The following is a 16,084-nucleotide window of genomic DNA, read 5'->3' as shown; positions in this document are numbered from 1 at the left end:
CCTACGTTTATTACTTTATTGGGTGTTCCTACGTTTACAATCTTTATGATTAATTACAAAATTAAAAATGTGAAACACATGTAAGTAGTATAAAAGTATATAGGATGAGCGCACTTATAGCGTACAAATGAAGAGGTTATTTGATTAAACAGCCCGATTTGGCTACACTTAAAATTATGCCAAGATGCCCATATGCCTCAATTCTTCAAGTGTGATATGCTCTTAATCCCAAGAACCCTGAATTCTAGTGTATAAATGAAGAACCCTCAATAGACAGATTTGCCTACACTTAAAATTAAGCCAAGTACCCATATGATCTTATTGCTTACAGCGTGCTACTCCGTCAAAATCCCAAGAATCCTGAATTCTAGTGTACAAATGAAGAACCCCCCTCAGATTGATTCGGCCATGTGTGCAAAGGCTGAATCTGCCAGATTGTTGTCCATAAGCTTGTCAAAAATATGCCCCCCTTGATATTGTTTTGACTACACTTAAAACTAAACCAAAAATGCTCATATTCTCATGCTCTACAACTTACAGATCAATACAATAGAGGATTACTTGGACAAGGGCAGGCTGCAAATTGAAGTTTCATGTTCTTTCTAATCTTTGATCAGTTTCATGCTCCGGCCAGCAATAAATTATGCACGCCTGGGGGCTTTTATATGCTAGCACGCATGAGATATAATCTACACAGCTAAAAGGGGGCATTCTTGATATTTCTGTGTAATTCACTGAAAGAGCATAAAACTTCAATTAATATTTCTGTGTAATAGAGAGAAATTCTTAGTAAAAGAACATTAGCCTCTTGCATGTTGTCATGTATGCCTGAATCCAATTCAAGTTTTGCCTTGCTCTGATAATATATACACAAGTGAGACTTTGAGAATATTCATTGCACAGTTCAAAGTCCAACTTTGACTGTATTTAGCTGATATGCAGCTCAGAGCTCCTGGGTCCTATAGTCAGTAGAGTGTGGGCATAGTCCCATAGCTTATATGCCTTGTAATCAAAGGCTTCTGGGTTTAAGACCTCTCCATGGAGAAGTGCTAGTCTTGCTGCCTTGTAATCAAGAGGCCCCCAGGTCTGAAACCTGGTAGAGTGTGTGGGCCTCCCTGATGGCAAAGTGTTGGTATTATTGCCTTGTAATCAAGAGGCTCCGGGTTTGAGCCCTGGTAAGATGTGTGAGATTGAAATACATGTGCCAGAATAATATCCCCACACATGAGATTTTGAGAATATTCACTGCTAGTTGATATACAGCTGAGGTTTGATGCCTGGTAAAGTGTGTTATACAACAGCATAATAGAGCAAAACTATTTTATATTGGGGATCACCAGAGCCTAGTTACTGCTGTTGTCTGGGTATAAAAGCACCAGCTCAGTCACTAACTGCTGTTATAATTGTTTTGGCATTCTATCCATAGTTCTGTTTTCTTGGAGCAAGAAATTTTATATAAACAAACAATAAAAATGCCAAACTTGAAATATTACAATCAATGCAATAAAAATATAGCTAGTTCTAATTGGGCTAGGCACCGGTTTAATTGTGACCCTAAGAAATGCAGAAAGGCTACTAAATTGTGCCCAAGATGCCATAAAATATTAAGCAAGGCATATTACAAAAGGCATAAGTGTACTTGTTATGTACAGTCATCAACATTGCCCTCACAGCCATCTACATCTGGTCTGAAAAGGAAGCATGAAGCACCTGTTAATGCTAGAGCAGCAAAGCAGCCACACTATGCACCACCTATCCATAGCAGTTTTAATGGCCAACTTAGGGATCACTGTTTTGAATCAGAACCAAGATGTGACATTAAGAATTTTTTGAACAGTATAAATCCTGATGTGCAGGCTATTCTAAATACACAAAATGGCTCTTATAAGCTGTCCCTCAAATTGTTTACACAATATAAGAAATCAAATGGCACAAAATTTACACAGCCCCACATAACAGAAACTGTAGCTATATATTCAAATCCAAATTTAGACAAAATAATAAGCAGTTTGATAGAGAAATTGAATATTAAACACTCTGAATTTGCAGCAAAAGAATCAGGATGGAGCCTATGCGGAACTCCACACAAGTTATATATTAATATTTCTGAATTCAGCCCATTACAAGGTTCCACATATGTGCCTTTACCTGCCAATATTAAAAACAAAAGAGCCGTGGTTAACATAAAAAATAATGATGAGAAATGTTTTCTGTGGTGTATTTTAGCTGCTTTGTATCCAGTTTTAAGGGATTCTCAGAGAATAATTTATTATAAACAACATGAGCACGATTTTGATGATGCTATGGAGGGCTTAGAATATCCAATGTCTGTTCAGAATATTGATAAATTTGAAAAAAGGCCAGGGATATCAATGGTAAACAATTATCTATTAACGTATTTATTTGTTCTACTGGCCGTGGCAATTGCTTGATAGAACCTCTCAGAATCAGTACACTTGATGATGATTCTGCTGTTCCGATTGATCTGCTCTTAATTCAAGGGGATGACACACACCATTACACTCTGATACACAGTCTTGAAGCTTTAGTCAGAAAACAACTAGACAAATCTAATACAGTATTCAAGTTGTGTAGAAGATGTTTGACTATATTTGATGGGAAAAAAATAATAAATGGGATTAGTGAAGTGAATGTAGAAATTGCTAAAAACAAGTTAATTGAGCATCTGAAATACTGTGGCAATCATAAACCTGTTCATATGGTGATGCCTAATCCAAGTGAAAATGCCAAATTCAAAAAATGTGAAGCCTTGTTGGAACACCCAGCATATATAGTCTGTGATTTTGAATCAAACCTCAAACCTCTTGCATTCTGCAGCCCAGATCCTGATGAATCTTCAATTACACTATACCAGTTACATGAACCTTCCAGTTTTTGTTATATAATTATACAAAATGGTGTTGTTAGTAAAGAATATTTATACATGGGAGCAGATGCCATCAAAACATTTGCACATAGAATAGAAAATGAGTGCCATGACATAGCATCTAATGTCTTATTAAAATCAAAACCCATGTTGCCTTTAACAAAGGATCAGATTGAAGATTTCAACAATGCAGAAAAATGCCCGGTATGTAATTCTGAATTTTCAGATACAAATATCAAGGTACATCACCATTCTCATACAGATGGTAAATTCTTAATGGCCCTGTGTAATAGCTGTAATATTAAGATCCAGAGACCAAAATTTGTCCCTATATTTTGCCATGGTGCATCCAATTATGATTTTCATCATTTGATCAGGTACGAGGGGTTTGACAAGCAGAATTTAAATATTTTAGCTGAAAATAATGAGAAATATATTGCCATTAGCAAGATAATTAAAGTTAATGGTGTTCCTATTCACTTAAGATTTCTTGATTCATACAGAATTTTATCGGCTAGCCTGGCTACACTGGCCAGTCAATTATCTGATGATCAATTCAAAATCACATGTGCTATGTTTCCAAATCAGGACCTGAAATTAATTAGGCGGAAGGGTGTATATCCATATGATTATGTTACAGGTTTTTCTAAATTTGATGAGTGTTCTCTGCCAGCAAAACAAGCATTCTACAGCAAAATCAGAGCATCTGGAATCACTGATGATGATTATCACCATGCCCAGTTGATGTGGAACAATTTAAAATGCCAGACATTTGGTGATTATCACAAGGCATATTTAAAACTTGATGTCACTCTCTTAACTGATATACTTCAGGCATTTAGAAAATCTTCCATGGAAAATTATAAGCTGGATCCAATGTATTTCTACAGTGCTCCAGGCCTAGCATGGTCTGCAATGTTTTTAAACACTAAAATGCAGTTGGATCTGATCCAAGATCAAGATATGTATCTGTTTATGGAACAATGTATAAGAGGAGGCATGGTGCAATGTTCTCAGAGATATGCCAGAGCAAATAACAAGTATATTCCCAATTATGATCCAGCACTGCCATCAAATTATATACTGTATGTAGATTCCAATAGCCTCTATGGTTATGCTATGATGGATAAATTGCCATATGCAGGGCTTGAGTGGGTTGAAGATTTCAATATTGAAGATCTTAAGGATTTTGATGACAGTGACTATGGCCTCTTCTTAGAGGTTGATCTGACAATTCCTGATAATTTACACGACACATTTTCTGATCTGCCCCCAATTCCTGAGGTTAAGTGTTCACCTGGCTCTAAACAGAAGAAGCTCATGATGACTCTAGAGCCAAAACAGGGCTATGTCTTATATTACAAAACCTCCAGTTCCTAATGGATCATGGTGTTCAAGTGACCAAAGTTGGCAAAGTTTTGAGGTTCAGGCACTCAAGATGGTTGAAGCCATATATTGATACAAACACAGAGTTTCGAACATCTGCAATGAGCCAATTTGATAATACCTTGTTTAAATTGATGGTAAATTCAGTGTATGGCAAAACCATAGAAAATGTCAGAAAACATACTGATGTTAAAATAATTACTGACCCCAGCCGGAGCAAAAAATTGATAGCAAAGCCTAATTTTAACTACAGAAGAATTTATGATGACAATATGGCACTTTTTAATATGAAAAAAACAAAGATTAAGTTTGATAAGCCTATTTATGTAGGGGCTGTGATATTGGAATTGGCCAAATTACACATGTCAAAATTGTATTATGATGTGTTGAAACCTATTTATGATGATCGTGTAAAATTGATGTACATGGACACAGATAGTTTTATTCTTGATATTCAGACAGAAGATGTCTATCAAGATATGTCACAGCCTGCATTGCTTGAATATTTTGATACCAGTGAACATTCAAAGATTCAGCCCCACAACAAAAAGGTGCCTGGCAAGTTAAAAGATGAGACACTTGGTGATGTTATTGCAGCATTTGCTGGGTTAAGGGCCAAGATGTACAGTTTTGAAACATGTAGTGGTGCTGTTGCCAAAAAAGCCAAGGGCATTGGCAGAGTAACTGTTGACAAAGAGCTTGAATTTGAAGATTATGAAGATTGTCTCAAAACCCAGAGTTCAATCAGAACATCAGAATGCAGAATTCAGAGTGAGGATCACTTGTTGACTACAAATGTTGTAAGGAAAGTGGCTCTGGACACATGATGATAAGAGATGCATTTTATCATGTGGCATACATACTCTACCATGGGGTCATTGTGATTTGAAAAGTGGGAATCAATGCCCAATTACAGAGCATGATTTGAAATAAATAAACATGCCTATGAACTTATTTGGGTTCAAAAAACAGGCTATTATGGACCTGCCAACACCAGCACCCTCTTCTGATATAATATCTAAACTAAGTGGTTTGTTAATTATTCATCTGAACAGCATACTTACAGATGTTGATAATGAAACAGGTAAAACATTGTACATATTTAACAATAATTTAAATTATTACCAATTACCTGTAGGTGGTCAATTACAATTTATTACAACCCCCGAGGGAAATGCCAAGATTTCAATAGGCAAAAATATTTACAGGATAAAGCACTCAAACATGGTTTCTGGCACTGTATATACTGTTTCTGCTGGTGATTGTTTATATATTGAGGTCCCAGGATCCTATGACAAGCTTATACCTTTTTTTATAGAATTAAGAATTAGATATTCTATAATAAATAAACACTAAAACAAAAATGCCTAATGATATATTTGGCCATACAAGGCATGAAGATCACAATGATGAGATTCTGATGCTTGATGTCAGAGTCAAAAAATTAAGAAGTGATTTACAAGCTTTACAAACCACACTCAATGCCAGTCTTCAACTAAAAATTACAAATTTACAATCACAATGCATGGACCCTCTTCTTAAAATTGACTCAGAACTCAAATTGCTACTTCAAAAATATACTGATTTGGCTACATTGGATAATTTTCAAAGTTTAGAGGAGGCTGTAGCAGCTCTTCAAGCCAAATTTAAGACTCAGGCTAACAACTCTGAGCAATTGAAACAACAATTGGAAGAGCAGATAAATAATATCCAGACACAGCTCCAAACAATTGTCAAAAGCATAAAATCACAAGAAGATTTTGACCTAGTGATTTCCACTCTAAAGGAACAGATTCAATCACTACAGATACCTAATCTGGACCCCTTGAACAATGCCATAGCCGAGGTTAAAGAAAAAATTGAGACACTTGAAAATTTTATGAACAACTTGCCATCTTCTGATGCTTTGAGTGCAATAACTCGGAGTGTTGCCAACATTAAGCTGCAACTTGAAACATATGAAGATTTTGGAAAAATTCAAAGTACCATAACCCATCTTGAGGGTACAATAGCAGCAGTGCAAAGTGATTTGACAAATGTACAAGAATCTCTAGAATCCCGCTTGCCTGGTATTGTAGACACCCTTGTCAGTGTCCAGCAACAGATCACAAAACTTGAAAACCTCAACACTGAATCTGAGCTATCTCATTTTCATCACTTGATCGATGATATCCAAACAAAGCTTGAAATTTTACAACAATCAACACCTACTCAGGCAGACATAGCCCTGCTCCAAGATGCTATGCAAAGTGTGGCTGATGCTTCTGAATTAAATAATGTGAAATTGGCACTTGAATCTTTGCAGAATACTGTATCAAATCTGCCTACATCACAGGAACTTAAAAATATTAAGAGAGCTGTGAATCGCATATTGAAATCAGAAGATATCAAGAATATCCAGACAGAGATCACACAACTTACTCAGACAGTGGCCACTCTACCAACTAATCAACATATTAATGAACTGCATGCCCTGTTTGAGGATATCAGAAGACAAGTCCATGATCTTACTGCTCAAAATTCAAAATTGGCAGTTGTTGAAAATTTACAGCAAATTGTAGCTAATATCAAGCAACAGCTGGGAAGCATGGAATCCAACCAAGCAAATGCTTTGTCTGTTTTTGCCACGCAGCTACAAGAAATTGTGCAACAATACAAAAACCTTGTTGTGGACATAAAGATCAAGCCAGGTCATGATGATGTTGTTAGGACTATCAATGAGCACCTTGAATCTGTAACAAGTAGATTGCTTAAACCGAAAAAGAAATAACTGGCCTAATCGAGAATCCTAAACATACAGTAATTATTGAATTGTACAGTATCCCCAACAAAGAATATGATTCACCATTTACACCAGGTGGCAAAATATATATGCTGTCCCCTGCACAATTTTATTACCAATTTTTTGTTGGGGGCACACTGAGACCAATCAAGATCAAATATTGGCTACAACCACAGGCACACCACTACCCTACCTTATCAATAACAAATGATGACAACAAACCAAAAATCACCATTGTAGAGTTAGAAGATTTTACAGATCCCAATACATTAGAGACATCTTATGCTGAAGATGATGGCTCTCTGGAATGTAATATACAAATAGGAGACAAACTGTATTTAGAAATCCTGTAGTATCAGCTGCTGAACAACCTATAGTTGCAATATTCTTGTTTACATACTATGTCTAGACAAATTATTGTTGATGAATTACACAGACAAGCCAGACATAATTATAAGAGACTGCCAGTGGTTACAAAAGGCATAGATGATTTATGGCAGTGTGACTTGGTTGAGATGGCAAGTGGACAGCTGAAAAATTTAGACAAGATCAACAAGGGCTTCAAGTATCTACTCACTGTCATAGATACATTTTTAAAATTTGCCTGGGCTGTGCCACTCAAATCCAAGACTGGAAAATGTGTTACAGAAGCCTTCAGGACAATCATCAATCAGAGTGGAAGATCACCGCGCTATTTGCAAACAGATAATGGCAAAGAATTCTATAATTCGGTGTTCCAACAATTTATTAAAAGCCAGTCAATACAACATTACTCGAGTTACAGTGATCTCAAGGCCTCTATTGTTGAAAGATTCAACAAAACCCTAAAAAATCATATGTATAAACAATTCACCCTTCAAGGTAATTATAAATGGCTTACAATCCTACCAGAACTTTTACATAAATATTACAACTCGGTCCATTCCACAATCAACATGAAACCCTCTGAGGTAACGTCATCTGATGAGCAAAAATTGATCAGTACTGTTTATTATCCTAGATACCAGCCAACAACAAGAAAAGCCAAATACAAGGTAGGTGATCAAGTAAGAATCAGCAAATATAAGCACATATTCAAAAGAGGCTTTACCAGAAACTGGAGCACTGAATTATTTACAGTGATTCAAGTTAAACCTGGGACCCGATACACATATATAATAAAAGATCACCGATGAGAAATTTTCAAAGGCAGGTTTTATGAAGAAGAACTCAGCAAAACTAAGCAGCCTGACACATATCTCATAGAAAAAATCATCCGCAGAAAAGGCAACAAGATACTTGTCAAATGGCTAGGTCTCCCAGAACACAGCTGGATCGAGGCAGACAAAGTGATACAATGAACACCTTGGATGTTATACAAAGACTGCCAGAGCCTGAACAGCAGAATAAGAGAAATGGAATGCTGCTGCCTGATAACATTAGATGTTTATTTGTTGGGCCATCGGCTTGTGGTAAAACTACACTAATGATTGATAATTTTTTATTGGCACCCAACTGGTTAGACTGGAAAAACAGGCACTTGTATGTCTTCTCTAAGAGTTTAGAACAATTAAAATATCAGCAGCTGATGAAGCTATATGATGGACTGGATATAGCCACTTTTGAATCAGATGTTAAGCCACTCCATGAATGTCTTGATAACTCTGTTGTCGTGTTTGATGACATTATACTGGATAATCAAAACAAGGTTAGAAATTTCTTTACACAGGGCCGACACAAAAACATTGATTGCTTCTACCTGGCACAGACTTTTTCTAAAATACCGAAGCAGCTGATCCGAGACAACAGCAATTTTATATGTGTGTTTCATCAAGATCGTACCAACCTCAAACACATACATGATGAATATGTAGGTGGGGACTTGAGCTACAATGATTTTTCCAAGTTTTGCAGTAGGTGCTGGAACCAGGACAGCTATGGGTTTGTCACAATTGATATGACAAGGAAACCCAATAGTGGCAAATACAGAAATAAAATCAACAATTTTCTAGACATTGAAACATATATAAATAACCATGAAAAGGCCAATTATTGATGATCTTAAATTAAGAGATTATCTTGTAAAAAGATTTAAAGGATGGAAATCAGAGAACCGAGGAATCTATGAACAACACAAGCAAACAGAACAGCCTATTATTGATGCTATTAGTGAATTAGGTAAAAATATCAAAACTGTTACAGAGCAAAATCAAAATTTGATCACAGAGCTTGTACCTGTAGCTGCTAGGAACATATTAGATTATCCAATCACCCCACTTTCTAGTATTCATACACCTAGTCCTGTTGCTCCTCGAAGAATTGAAGCTACTCAGGATCCTATTGAATTGGGTCTTCTTGCTCAAAAATATTTAAGCACACCTAAAGACAACAAAGATGAGGTCTTTGGCTTATATGCTGACACAGAGCGTGATGGTAGCATCATGCATAGAATTGGCAATTTCAGAGTAACATTTATGAGAGATGATCTGATTGTATATTCAGAATCTCATCTTGGAGAAAGAGGTGCTTTTGTTAAATATCCTGGCACACCTGGATTGTGGGAACTGATGACTAGGAAAAGGCCTGGCAACTATAGAGATCAAGATTATGAGCATTACAAAGAAATATTAATAAAATCAGATGCTCTATACCAGAACAATGATCCCACACAAAAAAGAGTCAAGTCTAGCAGTGGAGCAAAATACAACAACTTAATCAAGCCCATATGGTCACAGATCAAGACAGGTAGTGGAATCAAACAATACAACACCCTGCCTAAAGAATTTGTGTGGGTTGATGATGTCAGGAAACTTGTAGATATGTTGCTGGTGATAACTGGGGAGGAAAATGTTAGCAACCACAATTTTTACAATGAAAAAGTTGGAATTATGGACATGAAAGCACCAAATTGTCTAATTTTATAGTGAATGACACTAAGGGGATTGGATATCTTATAAAAATTATTAATACTCTACCACCTAAATTTTGGAATATCTCTGAGGGTCGGGGCTGGTTAATGACATCATAAACAAGCTGCCATTTGAACTACACATTCCAGGCTATCAGTATTGTGGTCCCGGTATAAAACTAGATCATATATTAAACAGAGGGGACCCTGGTGTTAATCCCCTAGATGCTGCTTGTAAAGACCATGACATAGCATACAACACACATACTGATCTTGACAAGAGACATGTTGCAGACAAAAAATTAGAAGAGGCTGCATTTGGTAGATTTGTAAGCAAAGATGCTTCTTTAAGTGAAAGAATAGCAGCATTGGGGACCACCATAGCTATGAACACCAACCAAAAACTGGGGTGGGGGTTTTGAATATGTGTATAATAAACCTACAATGAAGGCCAAGGGTGTTATGTATCAGATACCTTATGCAGGTCTTAAATCTCTTAAAACTATTGATAGTCGTCTAACCAAAAAGCAGCGCAAGAAAAAAAATTCTTGTCTTGCCAAGGGCCATGGTATGAAATTGTTACTTAGTACCCCCCAATTAAAAAAATTACAGCAATCCAGGAAAAAATCACATGTGGGTGGCCTCATATTTACTATCCCGGCCATCTTAGCAGCACTTGGTGCTGTTGGGAGCTTGGCTGGGGGATGAGCTGCTATAGCAAAAACAGTAATAGATGCCAAGAAGAATAAGGCAGAATTAGATGAATTGAAGCGCCATAATCTGGCCATGGAAAAACAAGGGAAAGGCCTTAAGAGAGCCATGAATAAGTTTAAAAAAACAAGAGCCGCTTACAAACCAAGATATTGAAGCTTTAATCAAGCCACTGGGCATCAAAAATTTAGAGGTGTGTACATGTGTGATTCTTTACCAAAACAACCACTCAACAAAGAGTGTGGCATAGTTAATTTGGATAAGTACAAAAATCAGGGCACTCACTGGATCTGTTATCTTAAATATTTAAAAGATGAGGCATTTGTGTTTGATTCATTTGGAGGTATTCCACCTGAAAATTTAGTAAAATATCTAAAATCAACTAATCTTTATTACAATAATGCCCGTGTTCAAAACTTCAAAGATGTTAATTGTGGACATCTGTGTTTATCTGTTCTTAGATATCTGTCTCAAATAAATAAACCATCAATTGAAGATTTTCAAAAAGCCCTGTGGTATCTGAAACATCATGGGGGTATTTCATCTCACCAGCCAAAATTCAATATTGAAACTCAAATTACATGATGATATAGTGTATCCCAAAACAATAGCTCTCAGAGCATTTTATGGCATGTACTTGATCCCTAATATTACACACCACAACAACAAGATTGCAGTTGGTTATCAAAAAATTGTCATCACTCCAGGGCAGTATAATCTGTCCACTCTAAATGCTCAGTTACCCAGAGGTATAGTGTTAACTCAAAATTCTGTCACTCACAGAGTAGAGATTGTATCTGCTACAGAAACAGTGGATCTGGATACTATAGGAGAGCTGTTAGGCTTTGAGAACAACACAAAACTTGAACCAGCCATCAAACACACTGCTATTAATATACCTAAATTCTTAGCCATAGAGACTCTAAATATTCACTGTAATGTGGCCGAGGGTATGATCACCAAATCAAATGGCATAGGCACTCACAAACAAACTGGCATCATTGCAACATTCAAACCTAACTCTGAATTCATGGAGCCGATCATCTACACTCCATCCCCAACATTATATTTTCCTGTGTGTCATAAAAGAATAGATTACATAGAGTTGATGGTCACTAATGAAAAAGAAGAATTAGTTGATTTTGCTGGAGCCACAACAACTGCTATCATAGAGATTAATATTTAAATAAAAATACATACAAAAAAAATGAAAAATATTGAGAGTTATGAGCTACAATCATTCCCCCCAAACAGGAGGACCTTTGCAAATTTAAATCAACCCAACACAGACATTGAGGTTGATCTTGATGTAGGGGATGGCTTTATACACCCCCACAGAGCAGATCTATACATCAAATTTGATGTTGTAAAGCTCGATGGTACAGATTATCCGGCAAATTCAAATATAAGATTGGTAGACAATTTTGTGCCACATCTGAAATTGAGATCAGAAAACATGGTGTTGTTATAAACAGAGTAGATTACCCCCGCATTACCTCTACAGCTTTGGCCACATTAAAATTATCCAAGACCGAGGCTTCTTACTACAACATAGGTGGATTTGAGGCTGGTGATAAAATATTAAGCAAGAGCCATACAGTGCTGTTTCCCATGCGCCTGTTGCCAGGATTCTTCTCAGATTACAAAGATATTATGTGGAAAGGTATTTTAAGAATTACATTTAGAAGAGCTGCCAATGATAATAATGCTTTGATGAGGTACAGCACATTAAACTCTACAGGGGAAGCTCTGCCTAATACCCTACCTGATGAAGGCAAGTGCCTTATTCAGACTATGGAGCTAAGAATCCCGGTTGTTGAATATGAAGCCAGTTATGCTCTTAAATACAAAGCAGATATAATAAAAAATCCACAGGTACCTTTACAATTTTATACATATCAATGTGTACAGAAGCCTGCCACTGGTACCTATTATGAGTTTGATGCTACAAATTCATTCTCCAGTATAAAATATGACATGCCAGATTTTGTGGTGGTACTGTTTCAGACTGGAAGACACAATAATCAGGAAAAAAATTCAAGTAAATTTGATAGCTGCAACATCAAGAACATATATCTTAAAAATGGCAGAAATGAGGTGTTTCCTAGGAAATATTATAATTTAAACATGTCCAAGGATGATTTCCTTAAATTATATGAGGCATTTACAGCATACAAAAGGGTCACTACTGGCAATACTGACATGTATTACACACCAGATGAATTCAAAGCACAGAGACCCATGTTTGTCATCAACATTTCAAAAAGGAAACAAGTTGTGGTTAATGACAGGACAAACATTAAAATTATCTGTGAATTCCACGATACACTCCCTGATGACACTATATGTAGTGTTATTCTTATAGGTGAAAAATCATATGTTTATGATGTAAGAAATGAGAGAGTCACAGAGCAATTCTAGAAAGCCTCTGCATATTACCGGACCGGAAGTAAATATAAGTGGGTGTGGGTGGGTGAGGGTGGCTTTTATGAGCATTTTTGGTTTAATTTTAAGTGTAGTCAAAACAATATCAAGGGGGGCATATTTTTGACAAGCTTATGGACAACAATCTGGCAGATTCAGCCTTTGCACACATGGCCGAATCAATCTGAGGGGGGTTCTTCATTTGTACACTAGAATTCAGGATTCTTGGGATTTTGACGGAGTAGCACGCTGTAAGCAATAAGATCATATGGGTACTTGGCTTAATTTTAAGTGTAGGCAAATCTGTCTATTGAGGGTTCTTCATTTATACACTAGAATCCAGGGTTCTTGGGATTAAGAGCATATCACACTTGAAGAATTGAGGCATATGGGCATCTTGGCATAATTTTAAGTGTAGCCAAATCGGGCTGTTTAATCAAATAACCTCTTCATTTGTACGCTATAAGTGCGCTCATCCTATATACTTTTATACTACTCATGTATGCTAAGAAAAAAAAAGTAAAGAACAAAAATAAAATTTTAAACAAACTGTCAAGCACAATTTTTGAGTTTTTATTTTAAATCCTTAGAGTTTCTAGTGAGAAGGATAGCTTGACGCAGTTTCTTGATGTCTGGTTGTGCACTTGAAACTTTCAAATTTAGTCTATTTTGGAACTTGTTTTTAGATACACCTTGGATGAATAATCGCTCTGACATAAGCTTCTAGTTGTGTGTACATTCTCGACATTTCTCTTCCAGGTTAAACGCGTACCCTCTTCAAATCGTTCATCTACCCTTGGGGGTACACGTACCACAGTTTGAAAACAACTGCTTTAGGGTGATATTACAACAATTTTTTTAAATACTGACCATGGCAAAATTTATTCTATAAAAAATATACACTAAAATCGTAACGTTTCAACCGTCTAACAGAAGCTTTTTCAGACAAAGATTCATATTATATTGAGAATTTTATTGTGAATCCTTGTCTGGCTTGGTCAGCATTTGATTTTTTTTATTAACACGGAAACCAGGCTTAACAGTGTTACCGTTAGAAACCGTATCTAATATACATGCTATGTTCGTATTTACAAATATAATAAGTAGCATATGTTTTTTTTTTCAGATTCCAAAGTGGATATTTTAAGGGACAACATAACTCAAGTAATATCGACATTAAGGTAAGAACATTCATCTCAAGAATTTTCTTCGCACTTATTGAATGAGTTCGAATGTTTATACTGCAATTATTTGCGAGTGGTCCTTAATTTGTCAAAACAGTTATTTGCAATTTCCACAAAAATATTACAACTTCCACATTGAGTGCCAAAACTGGGAGGGCAAGGACAGTTTACTTTCTGTTGGTATACAAGGCTTACCATTAAGACGCTATACAGCATAGGCAAAAACTGGTAAAAGTGGGGGTAAGGCAAGCACCCCTTCGCTCCCTCCTAATCGCCATCATTGCCTTCTACCAGAAAAACGGCATTTACATTGCGTAGAACCAGGCCTGAAATCACACGTGATCACATCTCATTCAGTGGCGAAACGTGTAGGGGCGTATTTAAGATTGTAATTTGGCGCTAAATTTATTTACTTATTTTTAAGCAGTAACTATTAGTGTTTTCTCCCCGTCTAGAGATTTCATAATATACATCGGAAGCATACATGTATTAGTAACATCGACGTTCAAAATACAAAGGTCATGAAATTCGAATTAAGTCTTTCTTTCTGTAAAGTTTACGAATGAAATGAATTTTCTTGCATCAATGAATTTCAGAAGGGCGGAGCCTCGCGCGGCTGGATAGCCTCTGCGGATGAGACCTTTTCAAGCCCACGCTTTTCAAACTTGCAGCGAAGTACAAAGAAATCGTAGCTCGAGAACTAATTGTCGTAGAGAGCTAAAATCGGTTTTGTTCATTCAAATTCTACATCCTTAATTTTTTTCGTAGTACATGCACTTTGATTTGATTTGTTGTTTTAAGTCAACTTTATGCACATATAGACTAATCGGGACTGGATATACAGTGTAAAGTGGGATCCAAAGCACTACGTGCCTCCACCGGGTATCGAACCCGGGACCTCTTGATTACAAGGAGACGACGTTATCACTACGTCATCGGGAAGGCCTATGACATATGCTCTTACTAGACCGATGAAGTGCACTATGTTTGTCGTGCAATTTTACTTTCGCCATCACAATGGCTACAACACGATTTCTTAATGTGAATTTTGACAATGCAATTCAAAGATATGTTGTTCTTGTTCGTTGTTCTTCATATCTATTGGCATTTTCACAGAAAACATGACTAATATGACAATGATGTTTATGCCATATATTTTCTTGTTTAATAGATAACATCGAGGCTAACTTTAATTTTCTTTCTTTCCTTTCAAGCTCAGCAAATAATCCAGAACAGCTGAATGCTCTTCAAGTTGACGTGGGTGTTATTAAGAGGTCAGTCGACAGAATTCGGTTCGAACTGAGAGACATTAAAGAGCTTCTAGGAGCGTCCAATATACACAACACGACACTGCAGGTTAGGGACTTGTTATTCTGTTAATATTGATTTACACACCCAAATAACATTTATTTATAATATACAGGGTGATTCAAGAGTCCCTTAACACCCCCTATAAAATGCAAAGGAGATTGCGTACAAATGGTCATGAAAAAAACAGGTTGCTCGTGCTAATGCTAATAGAGACTGCAGTTAGTTGTTAGTGCTGTTAGTGGATCCATTGGATGGATCTAGCTGGGAGGTCTGTCAAGCAGATTCATCGAACTCGCACGCAGCCGCCTCAATAGCAGGCCAGGTCATTGGGACATATACTACAACCAAACATTTCGCTGTTTTTTAAATTTTTTCACCGTTAGTCACTTACTACTACACTCGAAAGATTTAGAATTCAAAGGTATAAATACATTCCCAAAATTTCAGTTTTCTTTTTTACCACTCCACAAGGCTAATTGTTTGTCTTGTTTCTATATATATATAGTATACTA

At 36.5% G+C, this 16,084-nt stretch overlaps 1 protein-coding gene across 2 annotated transcripts in view; it reads left to right on the top strand.

The window, feature by feature from the left end:
- LOC145981703 (techylectin-5A-like) overlaps nt 1–16,084 on the top strand; it is a 187,506-nt gene that overhangs the window by 57,141 nt on the left and 114,281 nt on the right. For both annotated transcript variants that reach the window (XM_083115104.1, XM_083115103.1), the window contains exons 3-4: nt 14,204–14,258; nt 15,476–15,617. In XM_083115104.1, coding sequence (XP_082971230.1) covers nt 14,204–14,258; nt 15,476–15,617 — 197 coding nt within the window. The remainder of the gene's footprint in view (nt 1–14,203; nt 14,259–15,475; nt 15,618–16,084) is intronic.

This window comes from Lepisma saccharinum, chromosome 30 (assembly GCF_977018435.1).
Source record: "Lepisma saccharinum chromosome 30, izLepSacc3.1, whole genome shotgun sequence".
Lineage (NCBI taxonomy): Eukaryota > Metazoa > Arthropoda > Insecta > Zygentoma > Lepismatidae > Lepisma > Lepisma saccharinum.
The sequence above is the reverse complement of the archived record's forward strand: the minus strand, read 5'-3'. Positions and strand labels throughout refer to the sequence as shown.